The 21,298-nt window shown below is 39.4% G+C and overlaps 1 protein-coding gene, 1 long non-coding RNA gene and 1 pseudogene across 2 annotated transcripts in view; 2 read left to right on the forward strand and 1 right to left on the reverse strand.

Annotated features, from left to right (window-relative positions):
• Positions 1 to 21,298, reverse strand: part of TAOK1 (TAO kinase 1) — a 178,512-nt gene that overhangs the window by 114,196 nt on the left and 43,018 nt on the right. Inside the window, exon 2 of the mRNA XM_032279350.1 lies at positions 378 to 602. Coding sequence (XP_032135241.1) covers positions 378 to 509 — 132 coding nt within the window. The 5' untranslated portion in view covers positions 510 to 602. The remainder of the gene's footprint in view (positions 1 to 377; positions 603 to 21,298) is intronic.
• LOC116553539 lies at positions 5,225 to 5,324 on the forward strand (annotated as a pseudogene).
• On the forward strand, positions 6,769 to 16,687 carry LOC116552597. The gene is made up of 3 exons (XR_004269463.1): positions 6,769 to 6,856; positions 9,884 to 9,886; positions 16,673 to 16,687. It is a non-coding gene; the product is annotated as an uncharacterized LOC116552597 (long non-coding RNA).

Here is a 21,298-nt window from a genome sequence, read left to right on the forward strand (position 1 = left end):
TTTTTTTTTTTTTTTTTTTTTTTTTTTTTTGAGACAGTCTCACTCTTGTCACCCAGGCTGGAGAGCAATGGTGTAATCTTGGCTCACTGCAACCTCCACCTCCCAGGTACAAGCGATTCTCCTGCCTCAGCCTCCTGAGTAGCTGGGATTACCATGCCCAGGGAATTTTTGCTATTAACTGGTTTCACCATATTGGTCAGACTGGTCTCAAACTCCTGATCTTGTAATCCACCTGCCTCAGCCTCCCAAAGTGCTGGGATTACAGGCGTGGGCCACCCTTCCTGGCCCTATAACTCTTTTTATTTACTGTATTTTGCTCTGTCAGGAGTGGACATTAAGTAAATGCTGGTCACTGACATCAAGTCATTAACACTTACAAAATACACTGCTCCAAAGCTTCCATGGCCAATTTCTCTGAGATCTGTGAAGAGCTTCTCTGGATCTTCTTTGAAGAAGAGCTCTGCAATTTCAGGGTCCTTCAGGCTGCCTGCTCTGTTAGTTGATGGCATCCTGCTGAGCAGTCAGCTGTCTGATTCTAATTTTATACTGCTATCCCAATCCTTGGTTCATCTGTATGAATGAAGCCACGCTGGCATAAACTACTGTAGAGAAATAGGAAAAAAAAAAAAAAAAAAAAAAAAAAAAAGTCAGTATAAGGTCATATGCTGATAGCATCTACAAATTTATCTCATGTCTACAATTTCACTGAAAAGGCAGTGTGGATACTACTGCAGTAATTCCTAAACTGTTTCATCATCATAAACACCTGTGGTACTTAAAAAAGATCCCTACTATATAGCACTTTTAAAAAATGAGATAATCTTTGTGTCTTGGCAGGCTTTCCAAGTCAATACTTAAAAATTTACTTCTGATGCAGTTATCTCATCAATAGAGAAGATAATATAAAAGAGATTTTTCTTTTTTTTTTCTTTTGAATGTCAAGTATATAAAAGAGATTTTTTAAATACACAATAACTCAAAATGTACCCACAGTATTTTCAACAACAGGAAACTTCCTTTTCTGTTCAGATACCATATGCCAGTGTATTAATCAACTCTAACCGACATAAAAGAAAAATACAGTGAGAGAAAGTAATGAATTTCACAGAGACAACTCTTTCCCCATAAACTTGATTTTGACCATAGCAAAGTCACTTAACTTCTCACTCCTAAACTTAGTAGGTTGAACTAAATTCCACATAAACTATTAACTTTCAATTAATCAACCTATAAAAAATAACAAACTTCAGTGTTATTTAAGACCATATTTAAGAATTCTAAATAAGTTTTAGTACCCTAACAAGAATTATTTTACATTAAAATTTTCTAACTGGGTCCATGATCTGCATCTTCTTACTTATCTACCTAACAAATTCCCAAAGTCTTTCAAGATTTAGATTAAATGTCACAAAGTTTGTAAAATCTTAAGTCTATTAGGAAGAGTTGGTCACCCTCCCTTTATGCCCCCAAAGCATCTTGCAGCATATACCATATTATATTGCTATTATTTAACTCTCTTTCCTAAGCAATCAGGCACAATGTGTCTCATTCATCTTTGTATCATCTCTCCAGCTCCTACCCCTTACCTTCTGCAGTTAATATTATATAAATATTGCTGAATAAAAGAATATACTTCTATGCAGCTCCTAAAAAATAACTTCACTTCCACAAATACTTACAGAACAAACAGTAATGCATAAGACTATGATACATAAAAACATTGAAGTTGTCAAGAACAGAGAAAATGCAGGATAGCAACTTCCAGAAACTCAGAGAGACAAGAAATAAATAGGGAATTGAAACACTCGTTCAACCAAAGACCAAAATATAACACAATACTATCACCATCACAAGAGTAAAATACTAAAACAAAACAAGAAAATTAATAACCTAAAAAACCCAGAAACTAACCCATGTTTGTCTACCTTGAAATTTAACAAACACAGTTAAAGGAGAAGAAATAAATTGAGAAAGCTTGACAATCCATTTGGAAAAAAAATTATATGCCTATCACTTATCTTACCATAAACATTACTTCTAAGTGTCTCAAAAAGGCATCTAAAATCAATGGGGAAAAGACTGATTTGATAAAAATGCATTGTTGGGAGAGCCTAATAGCCATACGAGAGAAAAATTATACCTTTTCCTCAAATTGAACATCAGAATTACATAGGGATCAGATACACAAATATTAAAAAATAAAACGAGTACTAGGAGGAAATATGAGTAAATTTCTTTGTAACCAGTGTGAGGAAACTTATCTATGATCTACATCCAAAGCAATAAGGAAATAGACATATTTGACAATATAAAAAAGAAACCTTGAGAGGAAGGAACACAGTAAAAGACACCAAAAAGAATAAAAAGCAGGCTGGCACAGTGGCTCACGCCTATAATCCTAGCACTTTGGGAGGTCAAGACAGGCAGATCACCTGAGGTCAGGAGTTTGAGACCAGCCTGACCAACATGGAGAAACACCATCTCTACTAAAAATACAAAATTAGCCAGGCAACAAGAGCGAAACTCCATCTCAAAAAATAAAATAAAATAATAAAAAGCGGATAAACTTGATACAAAAGCAGGAAGTACATCTGTAAGAATTGTTTTAAAAAAAGATAGGCCAGGTGAATTGGCTAATACCAGTAATCCCAGTACACTGGGAGGCCAAGGCAGGTGGATTACCTGAGGTCAGGAGTTTGAGACCAGCCTGGCCAACATGGTAAAACTCCGTTTCTACTAAAAATATAAAAATTAGACGGGTGTGGTAGTGTATGGCTATAGTCTCAGCTGCTCAGGAGGCTGAGGCGGGAGAATTGCTTTGAATCCAGGAGGTGGAGGCCGCAGTGAGCAGAAACTGTGTCACTGCACTCCAGCCTGGGCGACAGAGCAAGACCCTGTCTCAAAAAATAATAATAAAATAAACTTTTAAAAAGTCTGAAACTTAGATAAGAAGGAGTTAATATCCTTAACAATGTAGAGTTTTAAAAAACAGAGAAGAAATGAACAACATCCTAATACCCCTAATATAGTTAATAAAAATGGGGAAACCCAGACACGGTGCCTATAGTCCCAGCTACTCAGAAGGCTCAGGCTGGAGGATCACTTTGAGCCCAGGGGTGTGAGTTTGTAGTGCACTCTGATCATGCCTGTGAATAGCCACTGCACTCCAGCCTGGGCAACAAAGTGAAACCTCTTCTCTTTAACAACAAACAAAGCGGTGACTCACTCCTGTAATCCCAGTACTTTGGAGGCCAAGACAGGAGGATCGCCCATGGTCAGGAGTTCGAGACCAGCCTGGCCAATATGGTGAAACTTCACCTCAGCTAAAAATACAAAAAATTAGCCAGGCATAGTGGTGCATGCCTGTAGTCCCAGCTACTCAGGAGGCTGAGGCAGGAGAATTGCTTGAAACCAGGAGGCGGAGGTTGCAGTGAGCCGAGATTGTGACACTGCACTCCAGCCTGGGCAAAAAGAGTGTACCTCCATCTAAAAAAAAAAAGAAAATGGCTGGGCATGGTGGCTCACGCCTGTAATCCCAGCACTTTGGGAGGCCGAGCCGGGCAGATCACCAGGTCAGGAGATCAAGACCAACCTGGCTAAAATGGTGAAATGCCGTCTCTAAAAAAAAAAAAGATAGAAAATGCAGTAAAAATACAATTACTATAATCTTATGGGGAGCATAATTGTATGTGTGGTCCATTGTTGACTGAAATATTGTTACATGGTACATGACTGCATTTGGAAAGTGAATGACATACTTCTAAGTAACCGATAAGTCAATAATGGAGTTTTGAGGAAAATTAGTAGAGATTATGAACTGAATAAAAACCAAAATACAAGGTAAAATTTGTAGAATACAGTTAAAGCAGTGCTTAGAGGGAAATGTATGGTACTAACTGCTATTTTAGAAAAACTAAGGTCTCAAATCAATAATCTAAGCTTCTAAAGCTTCTATCTTAAAAATATAGAAAGAGGCCGGGCATGGTGGCTCACCCCTGTAATCCCAGAACTTTGGGAGGCCGAGGCAGGCGGATCACCTGAGGTCAGGGGTTCAAGACCAGCCTGGCCAACATGGTGAAATCCCATCTCTACTAAAAATACCAAAAATTAGCCAGGCATAGTGGCAGGCGCCTATAATCCTAGCTACTCAGGGGGCTAAGACAGGAGAATTGCTTGAACCTGGGAGGAGGAGGTTGCAGTGAGCCAAGATCGCATCACTGCACTTCCAGCCTGGGCAGTTAGAGAGAAACTCCACCTTAAAAAAAAAAAAAAAGAATATAGAAAGAAAAGCGCAAGTTAAACCAAAAATAAATATAAGAAGGCAATACTAAAGAAAAGAACAGAATAGAAATCAGTGAAATAGAAAACAAAAAGCCAACAGAGGAAAAAAATCAATAGTCAAAAGCTGTTCTTTGAGGGGAAGCAGAGGAAGTCAATAAGGCAGAAAGGCCTCTACCTAAACTAACAAAGGGAAACAAGCAGACACAAATTACCAATAACACAAACAAAAGAGATATCACTACAGACCCTATAGACATTAAAAAGATGAGGAAATACAATGAAAAGCTGTAAGCTAACAACATAGGTGAAATGGACAAATTATTTTAACAGGGATAAAGACTACCAAAAACTCACTCAAGAAGAAATAACCTGATTAGTCATATGTACATGAAAGAAAACTCCAGGCCTAGACAGTTTCACTATCAAATCCATTAAATATTAAAGAAAAAAAATATCAATTCTACATAAATTCTTAAAGTTTAGAAGAGAGAACATTTCCCAATTCATTTTATGAAGCCATCATGACATTGACATCAAAACAAACCAAAGCACTGACAAAAACTGAAGATTTCTAACCAATATAAAAGCAAAAATCATCAACATAAAAGCAAAATCATCAACAAAATTATCAGCAGATTAAATTTAGCAATATATAAAAATGATACCACAGCACAATCAAGCAGGATTTATCGAAAAATGCAAGGCCGGTTCAACGTTAGAAAATCATTGTCATTCTCCATTCTAAACATACTAGAGAAGAAATATAAAAAAAGGCAGAAAATCGAATTGACAACATCTATTCATGATCAAAACACTCAAAACTAGGAATAGAAAGGAACATCCTTAACCTATTAAAGGTATCTACAAAAAACCTGCAGCTAACATCATACGTAATGCTTGAAGACTGAAAACTTTCTCCTAAAGATTAGAAATAACGCAAAGGGTGCTTGCTTAGGCAGCACATACGCTAAAATTGGAGTAAGAAAATTAGCATGGCCCCTGCACAGGATGACATGCAAATTTGTAAAGTGTTCCATATTTGTACATTTTTAAGTAACTTAAAGAGTATAATTGGATTGTTTGCAACTCAAAGGATAAGTGCTTGAGGGGATGAATACCCCATTCTTCCTATGTGCTCATTTCACATTGCACATCTGTTTCAAAATATCTCATGTACCCCATAAATATATAAACCTACTATGTACCCACAAAAATTAAAAGTAAAAAAAAAGAAAAAGAAGGCAATGATATCCGCTCTAATCAGTCCTAATCAACACTGTACTAGAATTTCTAGTCAGTATTTGCTTTATAAAGGAAGAAAAAGAACTAAAAGGCATACATACCAGAAAGAAAGAAAACTCTCTACTTACTAACAATATTATTGTGTACAGAGAAAATCCCAAATATGTACAAAATAGCAATGGGAAAAAACTGAGTAGACTTAAGTCTAATAATACATGGGTATAATTTGTAAAGTAAAAACAATACTAATTTGGTGAAAGAAATCAAAGTCAATCTAATTAAATGGAGAGATGTACTGTATTTATGGTGAATGACAATATTATTATGAGGTAATTCTCTTCTAACTGATCCAAAAATTCAATGATTCATAGATTTAACACAATCTCAGAGTACAACAGGATTTTCTGTAGATATCAACAAACTGATTCTAACATGTATATGAAAAGGCAAAAGCTCCAAATTAGCCAAAATAACTTAAAAAGAATAAAGGTGGGGTCAGACGCAGTAGCTCGTGCCTGTAATCCCAGCACTCTGGGAGGCCGAGGCAGGTAGATAACAAGGTCAGGAGATCAAGACCATCCTGGCCAACATGGCGAAACCTCGTCTCTACTAAAAATACAAAAATTAGCTGGGCATGGTGGTGTGTGCCTGTAATCCCAGCTACTCGGGAGGCTGAGGCAGGGGAATCGCTTGAACCAGGGAGTCGGAGGTTGCAGTGAGCCAAGATCACACCACAGCACTCCAACATGGTGACAGAGCAAGACTTGTCTCTAAAAAGAAAAAAATAAAATAAAGATGAAGAACTCACATTACCTGATTTGAAGACATAATATAAAGCTACAAATAATGAAGACAGTGTGGTAATGAATGAAAGGATACACACAGTCTAATGAAACAAAAACCTAAGTCCAGAAACAGGTCATACAAATATGATCAACTGATTTTTGTCAAAGGTGCAATAAAGGAAAGGTAATCTTTTGAAAAATGGTGCCACAGCAACTGGACATCCAAAATTGAAATCTGACTTACATTTTGCACTTTACAGAAAAATGAACTCAAAACTCCATGTAAAAGGCTGATACTATAAACATTTAGAAGAAAGGAGGAAATCGTTATCTTGGATTAGGCAGAGTTCTTAGGCATAATACCAAAAGCATGATCCATAAAAGGCTAATTTGAACTTTATCAAAACTAAAAACTTTTTCTCTTGCAAAGGACACTGTTAAAAGAATGAAGTCCAGCCAGAGACCAGGAGAAAATATTTTCAAATCACATATCTGAAAAAAGATTTGTATCCAGAATATCTAAAGCACTCTCAAAACTCAGTAATAGAGTTTAGTGGTACACACTTGGATATAAAACCATAAAGAAACTCCCAGAAGTGATTACTATAAATGTTAGGATGGTGGTTAATTTAGGGAAAGGGAAGGGGTTGTGACTGGAGTGAGACCGATAGAAGAGATTCTAGAATTGCTAGTCAAGTTCTATTTGTCTTTTTTTTTTTTTTTCCCACATGTAGAGCATTTGTTTGTAGGGAGACCACAAGCTTCATGCAAGTTCTATTTGTTGCCTTAGGTAGTCGTTACAAGATTGTATAATTTATAATAATAAATCATTAAGCTATGTATTTATTTTTTCATTTATTTATTGATTGAGACAGAGTCTTGCTCTATCACCAGGAGTGCAGTGGCGCGATCTCAGCTCACTGTAACCTCTGCCTCCCAGGTTCAAGTGATTCTCCCGCCTCAGCTTTCCAAGTAGTTGGGACTACAGGCATGCACCACCACACCCAGCTAATTTACGTATTTTTAGTAGAAATGAGGTTTCACCATGTTGGCCAGGGCGGTCTCAATCTCTTGGCCTCGTGATCCACCCACCATGGCCTCCCAAATTGCTGGGATTACACGCATGAGCCACTGTGCCTGGCCTTTTTTTTTTTTTTTTGAGATGGAGTCTTGCTCTGTGGCCCAGGCTGGAGTGCAGTGGTGCAATCTCGGCTCACTGCAACCTCCGCCTCCCAGGTTGAAACGATTCTTTTGCCTCAGCCTCCCAAGTAGCTGGGATTACAGGTGCATTCCACCACACACAGCTAATTTTATTCTATTTTTTGAAGAGACAGGGTTTCACCGTGTTAGCTAGGATGGTCTTGATCTCCTGAACTTGTGATCTGCCCACCTCGGCCTTCCAAAGTGCTTGGGATTACAGGCATGAACCATCACACCCAGCTGCTTTGTATTTTTCATATTTTCTATATCTGATTTTATAATTAAAAGGTTAAAGACAAAAATTCTATGCACAATATAGTATCATATATACTAAATAATCTGGAGAGACAAGGGGACAACATACCAAAATGTTAAGGATTATTTTTAGGTAGTTATGGCAACCATTATGGCCAATATCACAAGTCTGCTTTCCTTATGTTCAAACTTTTAAACAAAAATTATACATTCCAGGCCGGGCTTGGTGGCTCAAGCCTGTAATCCCAGCACTTTGGGAGGCCGAGGCGGGTGGATCACGAGGTCAAGAGATAGGGACCATCCTGGTCAAAATGGTGAAACCCCATCTCTACTAAAAATACAAAAAATTAGCTGGGCATGGTGGCGTGTGCCTGTAATCCCAGCTACTCAGGAGGCTGAGGCAGGAGAATTGCCTGAACCCAGGAGGCGGAGGTTGCAGTGAGCCGAGATCGTGCCATTGCACTCCAGCCTGGGTAACATGAGTGAAACTCCGTCTCAAAAAAAAAAAAAAAAAATTATACATTCCATTTCTATAACCAGGATAAAATATAAATAAAAAAGATCCATAAACACCTATGTATATTGTTTGGATTGTTAGAAGACAGGGAAAAGTAAAAAATATAATATATAAATATATGAGAACCCCCAAAAGACAACCCTGAAATACATCATTACACTGTTAGACTAGTTAACAGCACCCAGTGCATAAATGCTTTTCTATACACACTCAAGTTCCAAAAATTACTTTATTATAAAAATTAGTACCATCCTGCTTGCCCTGCACCTATTCAGCATATTGCTGTAACAGAGCCATCAATGTAAACTAACAAAAAAAGTCTTGTTTACTTTTTTCTAGGCTATCCTCCAGATCTTGTTCACTTTTAATAGCTGTCATGAAAAAAACTACAGGAAAGAAACAGCAAAGAGGAGCTTTTGCAGCAATCCTAGACTCCATAATTCTTCCAGTCTGCTAAATACACATACATAAATACCCAAACAAAATGTAGGACTAATATAAATGGACAAACTATATATAGGTGGTGTTTTTTTTGTTTGTTTGTTTTGAGACAGTCTCACTCTGCCAGCCAGGCAGGAGTGCAGTGGCATGATCTCAGCTCACCGCAACCTCTGTCCCCTGGGCTCAAGCAATTCTCCTGCCTTGGCCTCCCGAGTAGCTGGGATTACAAGTGTGTGCCACCATACCTGGCTAATTTTTGTATTTTTAGTAGAGATGGGGTTTCACCATGTTGCCCAGGCTGGCCTCAAACTCCTGACCTCAGGTAATCCACCCGCCTTGGCCTCCCAAGGTGCTAGGATTACAGGTGTGAGCCACCGTGCCCGGCCTAAATCAGGCTTTTAAAATATAAATATTTGTAACAAGTTTTTTAAAGGTATTATGAAACAGCATATATAATTTTCTTTTTTTAAAAGTCTATTAGATTACTTTTTTTTTTTTTTGAGACAGAGTTTTGCTGTCACCAGGCTGGAGTGCAGTGGGCAATCTCAGCTCACTGCAACTGCCGCTTCCTGGGTTCAAGCGATTCTTCCACCTCAGCCTCCCGAGTAGCTGGGACCACAGGCATGTGTCACCACTCCCAGTTAATTTTTTTGTATTTTTAGTAGAGACGAGGTTTCACCGTGTTGGCCAGGATGGTCTTGATCTCTTGACCTCGTGATCCGCCCACCTTGGCCTCCCAAAGTGCTGGGATTACAGGAGTGAGTCACAGATTATTACTTTTTTAAATTATCTAATCTGTTCTTAGAGTAAAATAATTAAAGTAATTTACTATGTCCTTTGTAATAAAGTGAACAATAAAAAGAAACTAACAATTACATAGTCAATGAGATCTAATTTATTCCTGGTTCCACAAAAGTTGACCAGAGAAACCTATCACTTATTAGGCTATTTACACTGGAAAATGTGAAAGGCATAATTTTTGTGGTTGGTATCACTTTGTCCAATCATAAAAGCTGATAAAAGAATAAAATCCAATATAATTTATTTTAAAATCTCAGACCAAAATAGGATTTTCAGAATTAAGTAACTGCTCCAAATTTGTAAAACATAGTCAAATAATTGACAATAACATCATTCAAGAGCAACAAAAAGAAGATGGGAGAGGGTACTGATAATCACAGCACATTGAGTATTACTTGAGGAATGCTCCTTGAATCAACAATGATGATGTCATGGTATTCCATCTTTTAAGAACCTTCAGATTTTCACAAAAAGGACACTGTTGGTCCTAAGCAATTGATTTAATATTATACAGCCCTTTTCCCTACATCTCTTGGTCAGAGGGTTCAGGCTTAGAAAACAGCCAACTTAGTAAAATGTGCACTCCCTTTAGAGAAAGAAAATTGCCTCTTTCCACTGAATTGGTAGAGATCATACTATCTACTATATCCTCCCTCAGCAGACACACACATACAAACACACACATATATGTAATTATACCAATAACTGAAATGATAAATACAACTGAAAAATACCAGCAAGAAATCTGACATTATAGTACGAATCAGGCTTACCTACACAGAACTAACTTGATGCTTATTGTTTGAACCTACTTATACACATTACATGTAATTACAAAAGTTTAGAATTGGAAGAAATTAAGAGATTATTTGGTCCCAAAAGGTAAAGTGTCTTTTCTCAAAATCACATGGGTAATTAATGGTGAGAAATACACAGCATCAATTTCCTGAACCACTCACCTAATTTCAAACTGAAAGAAGAGCAAAGATGAAAAGCAAGGATAATGTTCAAAATCTATTTAAGTTTTGGGTAGGATGGTTGTTGGGTAGAAGGGTATACATGAGTACATTACTATAAATACTATTTAATTCACAGCATTGATAAAAGATATGAAGATTTACATTTTTAAAAAACAAGGCATAAACGTATAAATAATATGTACCCATTTATATAAAAAGATGTGTCTTTACACACACATACACAAATGATCTATGGAAGGATATATCAGAGACTTATTTTCAGTCCATGGATCCTTTCTAACTTTCAAACTTTTATTCCCTAAATGCATGTATTACTTTTTTTTCTTTTCTTTTCTTTTTTTTTTTTGAGACAAAGTTTTGCTCTTGTTGCCCAGGTTGACTGTAATGTTGCGATCTCGGCTCACCACAACCTCCACCTCCCGGGTTTATGTGATTCTCCTGGTGGCAAGCGCCTCTAATTCCAGCTACTCAGAAGGGTGAGGCAGGAGAATCGCTTGAACCCAGGCGGCAGAGGTTGCAGTGAGCCAAGGTCGTATTTCACTCCAGCCTGGGTGACAAGAGATCAAAGTTTGAAAATAAAATATTAATATACAAAAACTGGTTATACTTCTTTTTTTTGAGACAGTTTCGCTCTGTCACCCAGGCTGGAGTGCAATGGGGCAATCTCAACTCACTGCAACCTCCACCTCCCGGGTTCAAGCAATTCTGCCTCAGCCTCCTGAGTAGCTGACATTACAGGTGCACACCCCCACACACAGCTAAGTTTTGTATTTTTAGTGGAGACGGAGTTTCACCATGTTGATCAAGATGGTCTCGATCTCCTGACCTTGTGATCTGCCACCAAGCCCTTGTATTTTTTTAGTAAGGAATGGTATTTAGAAACTACAATCTTTTTTTTGTTTTCTTTTTTGAGATGGAGTCTGCTCTTTTGCCCAGGCTGGAGTGCAATGGTGCCATCTTGGCTCACTGCAACCTCCGTCTCCTAAGTTCAGGAGATTCTCCTGTTTCAGCCTGCCAAGTAGCCCAGATTGCAGGTGTGCGCCACAAGGCCTAATATTTTGTATTTTTAGTAGAGATGAGGTTTCAGCAGGTTGGCCAGGCTGGTCTCAAACTACTGACCTCAGGTGATCCATCCACCTCGGCCTCCCATAAGTGTCGGGATTACAGACATGAGCCACTGCACCCGGCCAAAAATTCCATTTATAATATTGAAAATAACAATACTTAGAAATGTGGGGTGTACGGGAGGGGGAGGGTGCAGTGAGCAGAGATCCTGCCACTGCACTCCAGCCTGGCAACAGACCAAGACTCCGTCTCAAAAACAAAAAACAAACCAAAAAAACCCAGAAATGTGAGGTGAAAAATAGTTGGCAGTTCATTAAAAAGCTAAGCAGAACTACCATATGACTCCAAGATTCCACTCAGCAGTCCATCCTGCATTTCCCACGTGGGATAATGGTACCACTATTATTTGTGTCTCTGAGGCCACAAAACTAGATGTGACCTTTGATATTTTTTGTCTCTTTTTTCTCCTCTAACATCAATCTAATAAAATTGGTAAATCCAAGAGACTTGCATCTCTTCCTCTATCCATTGCTGGTAGCCTAGACTAACGTAATAACCTCTTGTCTGAATTCTGTTTCTAGTCTCATTCTCTCCAATACATCTTGCATATTGTTTCTCTCATTTGTTCCACTAGTATTTATAAAGTGCAATTTATAGGCCAGGAAGTTCTTAAGAGAAGTCACAGAATTACTACTCATGCCTTTTAAATTTTATTTTATTTTTATTTTTGAGATAGAGTCTTGCTCTGTTACTCAGATTGGAGTGCAATGGCGCAATTGCACAGATCACTGCAAACTCTACCTCCTGGGCTCAAGCAATTCTCCTGCTCAGCTTCCCAAGTAGCTGGGATTACAGGTGGCTACCACCATGTCTGGCTAATTTTTTGTATTTTTAGTAGAGAATTGCCTGCTTGAACCCAGGAGGTGGAGGTTGTGGTAAGCTGAGATCGCACCATTGCACTCCAGCCTGGGCAACAAGAGTAAAACTGTCTCAAAAAAAAAAAAAAAAAAATTAGGCAACATCTAGTTTTAGAAATAAAAGCAACCAAAGAATGAAAAAATATATATATATGCAAAATACACAAACACCTATCCACACAAACCTTAAACATGTATCAGCTACCTCCGTTAACTCCATGTGTTATTCACACTTATTCTTCACACCTGGTGTTACAATTTTCTTTTTCTTTTTTCTTTTTTTTTTTTTGAGACGGAGACTTGCTCTGTTGCCCAGGCTGGAGTGCAGTGGCATGATCCCAGCTCACTGCAACCTCTGCCTTGTGGGTTGACGGGATCCTCCTGCCTCAGCCTCCTGAGTACGTAGCTGGGATTACAGGCATGTGCCATTGCATCTGACTAATTTTTGTATATTTAGTAGCAATTGGGTTTCGCCACATTAGCCAGGCTGGTCTCAAACTCCTGACCTCAGTGGTGGGGCTGCCTTGGCCTCCCAAACTGCTGAGATTACAGATGTCAGCCACGGCACCCAGCCTGGTGATACAATTTTCCATCTCATTTCAGGTAACCTGTCTTTCCCAAGTTTACAGTAATTCACAACTGCATCCCTTCCTGCACTCACTTCCACAAGCAAACTCAAGGTATCAAGGTAAAGTACAATATTTATTATAGTATTTATGTATTTACTAATCATTTACCATCTAAAACCATTCTGGTTTTTTTTTGTTTTTTTTTTTTAATGTATCACTGATGAAGCATTGTGCTCCTAAATCTGTCTCAAAATAAATAAATAAATAAATAATATCAGTCATATACTTCTCTGGGATATATTAATAGATATTACCAGGCATGGTGGCTCACGCCTGTAATCCCAGCACTTTGGGAGGCCGAAGTGGGTGAACTACCTGAGGTCAGGAGTTCGAGACCAGGCTGGTCAACACAGCAAAACCCTGTCTCTATTAAAAATACAAAAATTAGGTAGGCATGGCTGTGCACGCCTGTAATCCCAGCTACTTGGGAGGCTGAGGCAGGAGAATCACTTGAACCCAGGAGGTAGAGGTTACAGTGAGCTGAGACTGTGTCTCAAAAAAAAAAAAAAGATATTAATTTGCTACTTAATGCAATAATTATTCTACATATGTTGAATTCAGATGCATCGGGTAATTTATATACAAAAACATTTACCCATTTTAAGTGTAAAAGTTATCAAACTTTTGATATATGCATATACAGTATGTCTTGATACTATCACTACAACCAAGAATATTTCCATGACTCCAAAAAGTTTCCATAGCCCTTTATACTATTATATATGTAATTTTTTTTTAAAGGTAGTCTTACTCTGTTGCCCAGGCTGAAATACAGTGGTATGATTTTGGCTCACTGCAACCTCTGCCTCCCAGGTTCAAGTGATTCTTCTGCCTCAGCCTCCCAAGTAGGTAGGACTACAGGTGCATGCCACCATGCCTGGCTAATTTTTTTTACTTTTTGTAGAGACAGGGTCTTGTTATATTATTTCGAACTGGGTTCAAGTGATCCTCCCACCTTGGACTCCCAAAAAGTTGGAAGTATAGGAATGAGCCACCACACCCAGCCTCTTTGACCCAATTTCTGTCACTATAGTTTTGCCTTTTTAGGAACTTCATGTAAATGGATTCATACACTTTGTAGTCTTTGGTGGCTGCTTTTTTCACTTAATATAATGTTTCTGAGATTCATCCATGTTGTTGCTGAATAGCATTCAATTGTATAGAAAACACAATTTTTAAAATTCATTCACTGATGGTCATCTCATTTGTTTCCAATTTTTTACTAATACACATAAAGTTGCTATTAGTACAGTTGGCCCTCCATATCCTTGGATTTCACATCCATGATTCAACCAAACTTGGCTTTAAAACAGAAAACTTTTACATTTCTTTTGATGCTCACATAATTCTAATAGTAAATAGGACAAAAAAAGAAAAAGTAATATCGGAACAATGTTTAAATTTGGGATTACACATATGAATCTTTTGTAACAGTCTTCGCAATACCACCCCCTTATTCCTATGGAAAACATTGCTGATCCACCACACCATTTTTCCTACAGAATATAAAGGCAGTTCCATAGGCAATAAGTACTTTCTCATTTTATTAGAATTGAAATAGAATGCAAAACTTATTTCCCACTTCCACGTTTTCTACTTCAAAATGCCAAGCTAGATTATTATATATTGTACATTAAATGCCAAAATAAACCAGAGGTGGGCTAATAAGTTTAATCAAAAGTAAGTTTTAATAATAGGTTAAATATACTCTGTAAAACCAATTTGAAGAAATACATAGGCTGGTACTGTGGCTCATGTGTGTAATCCCAACACTTTGGGAGGCTGAGGCCGGCGAATTACTTGAGGTCAGGAGTTCAAGACCAGCCTGGCGAACATGGTCAAACCCCATCTCTACTAAAAATACAAAAATTAGACTGGACACCGTGGCTCCCACTGTAATTCCAGCACTTGGGGAGGCCAAGGAAGGTGGATCACAAGGTCAGGAGTTCAAGACCAGCCTGGCCAATATGGTGAAACCCCACCCTACTAAAAATACAAAAATTAGCTGGCCATGGCGGTGGGCGCCTGTAGTCCCAGCTACTCGGGAGGCTTAGACAGGAGAATCGCTTGAACCTGGGAGGCAAGGTTGCAGTGAGCCAAGATCGTACTACTGCACTCCAGTCTGGGTGACAGAGCAAGAGTCTATCTAAAAAATAAATAAATAAATAAATAAATACAAAAATTAGCCAGGCATGGTGGCAGCTGCCTGTAATCCCAGCTACTCAGAGGCTGAGGCAGAAGGATGGCTTGAACCAGGGAAGCAGAGGTTGCAGTTAGCCAAGATCATGCCACTGTACTCCAGCCTGACATTGACAGAGCGAGACTCCATCTCAAAAAAAAAAAAAAGGAAATACATAAAATTCCTATACCAAGTACATTACATTTCAATTTATCCTCTTTTTGTTTTTTGAGACACTCTCGCTCTGTTGCCTGGCTGGAGTGCAGTGGCACAATCTCCACTCACTGCAACCTCCACCTCCCGGGTTCAAGCAGTTCTCCGACCTCAGCCTCCTGAGTAGCTGAGACTACAGATGTGCCACCACACCCAGCTAACTTCTGTATTTTTAGTAGAGATGGGGTTTCACCATGTTGTCCAGGACAGTCTCGATCTCTTGACTTTGTGATCCGCCCGCCTCGGCCTCCCAAAGTGCTGGAATTACAGGTGTGACCCACCGGCCCGGCCCATTCGATTCTTAAAGGCACTTTTAAGTACTTCTTAAGTAAAGATGTGAGGAGGAATAAATAAGATTTTACACATAATATACTTAGCAAGGTACCTGGCATATAGCAAACAATATCTATTTTTATTATCCCCTATTTATATATGTGAAACTCAAAATTCAGAGAAATTAAGCAATTTGTAAGACTACACAGCCTAGTAAGTGGTAGAACAGAAATCTGAACCCAAAGGGTTTCATCTCAGAAAATCCCTCCTTTGTTACTATACTATATATTGCCTATATAGTAAATATGCAGAGAAGCAATAATAAAGGAAATATGACACTGATGATCTCTAGGTGGTAAATCAGGAATGGTTTTAATCTTCCTTTGTTCTAGTTATACATGAAGTACTTTAAAAACTATTTTTGGGGCCAGGCGCGGTGGCTCAAGCCTGTAATTCCAGCACTTTGGGAGACCGAGGCGGGTGGATCACGAGGTCAGGAGTTTGAGACACACCTGATCAACATGGTGAAACCCCATCTCTACTAAAAATACAAAAATCAGCCAGGCTTGGTGGCATGTGGCTATAATCCCAGCAACTCAGCAGGCTGAGGCAGGAGAATCACTTGAACCTGGGAGGTGGAGGTTGCAATGGGCGAAGACTGCACCACTGCACTCCAGTCTGGGTCTTAAAAAAAAAAAAAAAAAAAGATTTTTTTCCAGAGAGTTAAAAAATTTTAGTAACAAAATACCAGTATTACAAATACCTAGAAGTTATAAAATCTTCATCAAAAGCTTGGTCTTATTAGTTCCACAGCAGTACTTTCAAAAATGGCAACATGTTTTCTGATAAATGAAACTACTAAACTAAGCTCAATAATCAAAATCTAATAACCAGCTGGGGGCAGTGGCTAATGCCTGTAATCTCAGCACTTTTGGAGGCCGAGGCAGGGGGATCACTTGAGGCCAAGAGTTTGAGACCAGCCTGGCCAACATCATGAAACTCTGTCTCTATGAAAAAATACCAAAAAAATTAGCTGGCCATGGTGGCAGCTACTCCAGTGGCTGAGACATGAGAGTCACTTTAACCTGGGAGGGGGAGGTTGCAGCGAGCCAAGATCATGCCACTGCACTCCAGCCACGTGACAGAGACTCTGTCTCAAAAAGAAAAAAAATAAAAAGAAATCTTAGTCACACCATTTTTGATTCTCAAGAAAATTTAAAGGGAATAGTTAGTGGGGCACAGTGGCTCACATCTGTAATCCCAGCACTTTGGGAGGTTGAGGCAGGTGGATCACAAGGTCAGGAGTTCGAGACCAGCCTGGCCAATACAATGAAACCCCGTCTCTACTAAAAATACAAAAAATTAGCTGGGCATGGTGGCACACACCTGTAATTCCAGCTACTAGGGAGGCTGAGGCAGGAGAACCACTTGAACCCGAGAGGTGAATGTGTCAGTGGGCTGAGATCGCGCCACTGCACTCCAGCCTGAGTGACAGAGCTAGACTCTGTCTCAAAAAAAAAAAAATAATTTTTTTTTAAAAAGGGAATAGTTAAAATACCCAAGATACTCACATGTATAAAATAATATAATATGGTAACTTATCAGTGCAACATAAAACAAATATGATGGGGGATACGAAGAAAAAGTGTTTCTTTTCTGGTATAACCATTCTCATTGCACACGTACAATTTGGTTAACTATAGTTTAGGTAAGGCAAGAATTATCACCAAATTGGGAAAGATGGTTACGCCTGTAATCCCAGCACTTTGGAAGGCCAAGGCAGATGGATAACTGGAAGTCAGGAGTTGCAACCAGCCTGGACAACATGGCAAAACCCCATCTCTACTAAAAATAGAAAAATTAGCCAGCCGTGGTGGTGTGCACCTGTAGTCCCAGCTACCTCAGAAGGCTGAGGCACAAGAATCGCTTGAATCCAGAAGGTGGAGGTTGCAGTGAGCCGAGATTTTGAAACTGCACTCCAGCCTGGGCAATGGAGCAAGACTCTATCTCAAGGAAAAAAAAATTGCTAGGCGCAGTGGCTCATTCCTGTAATACCAGCACTTTGGGAAGCCAAGGCGGGCAGAACACCTGAGGTTGGGAGGTCAAGACCAGCCTGACCGACATGGAAAAATCCTGTCTCTACAAAAAATACAAAATTAGCCAAGCATGGTGGTGTATGCCTATAATCCCAGCTACTCAGGAGGCTGAGGCAGAAGAATCACTTGAACCTGGGAGACAGAGGTTGCAGTGAGCCGAGATCATGCCATTGCACTCCAGCCTGGTCAACAAGAATGAAACTCTGTCTCAAAAAAAAAAAAAAATTATTACCAAAAGGGGCTGGGCAAAGTGGCTCATGCCTGTAATCCCAGCATTTTGGGAGGCCAGGGCAGTCAGATCACCTGAGGTCAGGAGTTTGAGACCAGCCTGGCCAACATGGCAAAACCCCATCTCTACTAAAAATACAAAAATTAGCCAGATGTGGTGGCATGCAACTGTAATCCCAGCTACTTGGGAGGCTGAAGCACGAGAATCGCTTGGACCCAGGTGGTGGAGGCTGCAGTGAGCTGAGATGGTGCCACGGCACTCCAGACTGAGTGACAGAGTGAGACTCCATCTCAATAAAAAATGTAAAAAAAAAAATTATTACCAAAAGGAAGCAAATATTTAATTCAATATTCAAAATATATTGCTTTCAAATTGTTATTTTAAATTTAGATTTGCCCTTTTTGCCCTCTTTTCACTGGTTTTTTTCCCAGGGTGTATTCTTGGTTTTGTCATCTCCAAAGGAAAACTGTCCAAATAAGATAGCCAGGTGGGAGGGATCCCTGGAGAAACTCCTACCAGCATGCCCACTAGAATGGAGCCTTGGGAAGCTCACGCCCATTGCAGTGGGAGGAGCCTGGCCCAGCCTCTTCCAGCATGGAGCCTGAGATTCTGGCTGGGTAAGAAGCTCTCTAGCAGGGGACTCTGACCTTGAGGAGTACCCCTTTTTCCCCTTTTATTCCCTTTTCACCCAATAAAACTCTGCTTTACTCACCCTTTAAACCATCTGGGAGGCTACATTTTCCTGGCCATGGGATGGACAAGAATCCTGTCTTTAGCTAAATTAAAGTAAAAGTCCTGCAACATTTTTGGCACCCAACATGGGGCTCAAGAAGCAGTGAGTGAAATGGGAACTCAAAACCTCTAACTGTGGTTTTCTAAGTCTTTTCATACTTGGACTTCTGAGCTTATGGAAAACCACATCCCCACTCCCTGTTGCTCCTGGGGGTCCAGGGCCTTTTCGTGATCTTTTCCTTCCTTTTTCAGGAGGCACTGGGGAGCAGCAGCTCCCAGCCACTCTCCCCTCTGTTCCAGGACTGGGACACGTGGCCCAAGGGTCCCACACAGCCAGCAGACTGGTTCCCAGCCACACCAAGGCAACCTTTCCCTTCCCCAGCCAACGAGTTTCAACTCTGTGGGACAGAAATTAAACTTTTCTCCCTGGTGGAGGAACTACTTGCATAAGAATAAGAAGAAGTTCTTCCTCAGGCATTTTTAAACTGTTTCTTTTCTTTCCCCATCTCTACCCTATCAACAGGTTAACCTTTAAAGTTTCTTTTTCCCTTTACTAGGCCAGGCCCCCCAACTATCACTGTTTTTTCTGTAAAGCTTTAATTGTGAAAAAGGATTTGTGGGGCTAGTCTTGGGCCATGGCCAATCTGGTGTGCTTTGCTTGTCTGTATGGTTTGTCCTGCAAGCCTCCCATCTTGTTTTACACATCCTGAGGGCATGGCTTGTAACTCCCTGGCAAGGCTTTGTTTAGCAATTTTGGCCTAGGGAATGTTTCTTTCTGGTTTGATATCTGCATGTTTTCCTAGCCCTGTCTTTTAAAGGCCCCCACCCAGTGACTGGGTTTTCTTCCACCTATCTGTGTGTGTACTGTGTGTGATGCCTATAAAAAGAGTTCTAATTAATTTGGCCTAAAAAAAAAAACAAGGGCTTGGATCTAATTTTTTTAAGGCAAAATAAAAGCTGTGGTACCTTTCAGTTCATCTGACTTTAATCTTTACCAAATAAAAACAGCTGTAAAGACTATGGTAAAATGCAGGTCAGGTGCAAAGTTTCCAAACGTGTTTTGAGATTATAAACTGCTTTTTGGGTTTTGAGAACTGTCTTATCTTGCCTGCTTCACAGCTGTTAAGGCCTGGGGACATAGGGAACTAACCATGCCCTTACGTAAGAAGGCAAACCTTGGCTGTAGTTAGCACACAATTAAAGCAACTTACCAAGTTTAACCTTAAAGTTAAAAACTGCTAGCAGTTCATTGAAACTACTAGAAATAGATTTATATGCAAGGTAAGAACAGTAAAATGTGTTTTTTAGTAAAAGGTTATAAGAAGGCATGGAAATGTAAACAAACGTTATTTTGCCTAGGGTTAAAGAATTGTTTTGAGTTAAATTAAGAAAAAGCTGAAGGTTCAAATAAGTGGTGGAAGAACCATGGAAATGAATCTTGCAGAAGAGGTTCTCTGTGTGATGATAGTGACAAAATTCAAAAAAGGGTATTATATGGTTTTTCTGTAAATTGAGCATTGAAATAAAAGCATAACAAGGTTTTCCTAAGGCGCTAATCTGCTCTTTGGCAAAATTTGTAAAGGGTAAACTTGTAAAGCATTATAGAAGGTTTTATTGGCCAGGCGCGATGGCTCACACCTGTAATCCCAGCACTTTGGGAGGTTGAGGCAGGTGATCACAAGGTCAGGAGTTCAAGACCAGCCTGGCGAACATAGTGAAACCGCGTCTCTACTAAAAATACAAAAAAATTAGCCAGGTGTGGTGGTGGGCGCCTGTAATCCCAGGTACTTGGGAGGCTGAAACAGGAGAATTATTTGAACCCGGGAGGTGGAGGTGGCAGTGAGCTCAGATCCTGCCACTGCACTCCTGACCAGACTCCCTCTCTTTTACAAAAAAAAAAAAAAAAAAAAAAAAAGTGTTTTTTGTTTTTAATTTCTGAGTCATCATTTTGGCAAAATAAATAACTTATGGTAATCTGGAAATCTATTTCATAATATCAAGTGTTTTAAACCTCAAACATTTAACAGCCTTCCCAAAATCAAACTTCAGTTTCAAAACTGTCTTCCCTGGCACCTAGCTTTTCAAACACTTCAGAGGGCCCCTGAAGTGTCTAGAAAAGAGAGGTAAACAGGATTATTTGACACATTTAGGTACACAGGATTGCCAAAATTAAGTTCAATCTTCTTTAGGTTATATCTTAGTAAATAACACTTATATGTGTTCCAAAATTGCATGGGATTTCTAAATTTCTAATGTCTCCATATATGCTATCAATCATAATTACGGTTAAGTTACTGTAAACCACAGAGATAACCAAACTTCTTTGTCAATTGTGTTTCTGACTATACTGGACATTTTGGTATTCACAGACGGATTGTTGTCTTAATTCTTTTCAGAAGATGGTTTATAATAAACTGTAAGACTTTAGCCGGGCGCGGTGGCTCAAGCCTGTAATCCCAGCAC

Source organism: Sapajus apella, unplaced genomic scaffold (assembly GCF_009761245.1).
Source record: "Sapajus apella isolate SASKATOON/1434 unplaced genomic scaffold, GSC_monkey_1.0 scaffold12, whole genome shotgun sequence".
Classification (NCBI taxonomy): Eukaryota; Metazoa; Chordata; class Mammalia; order Primates; family Cebidae; genus Sapajus; species Sapajus apella.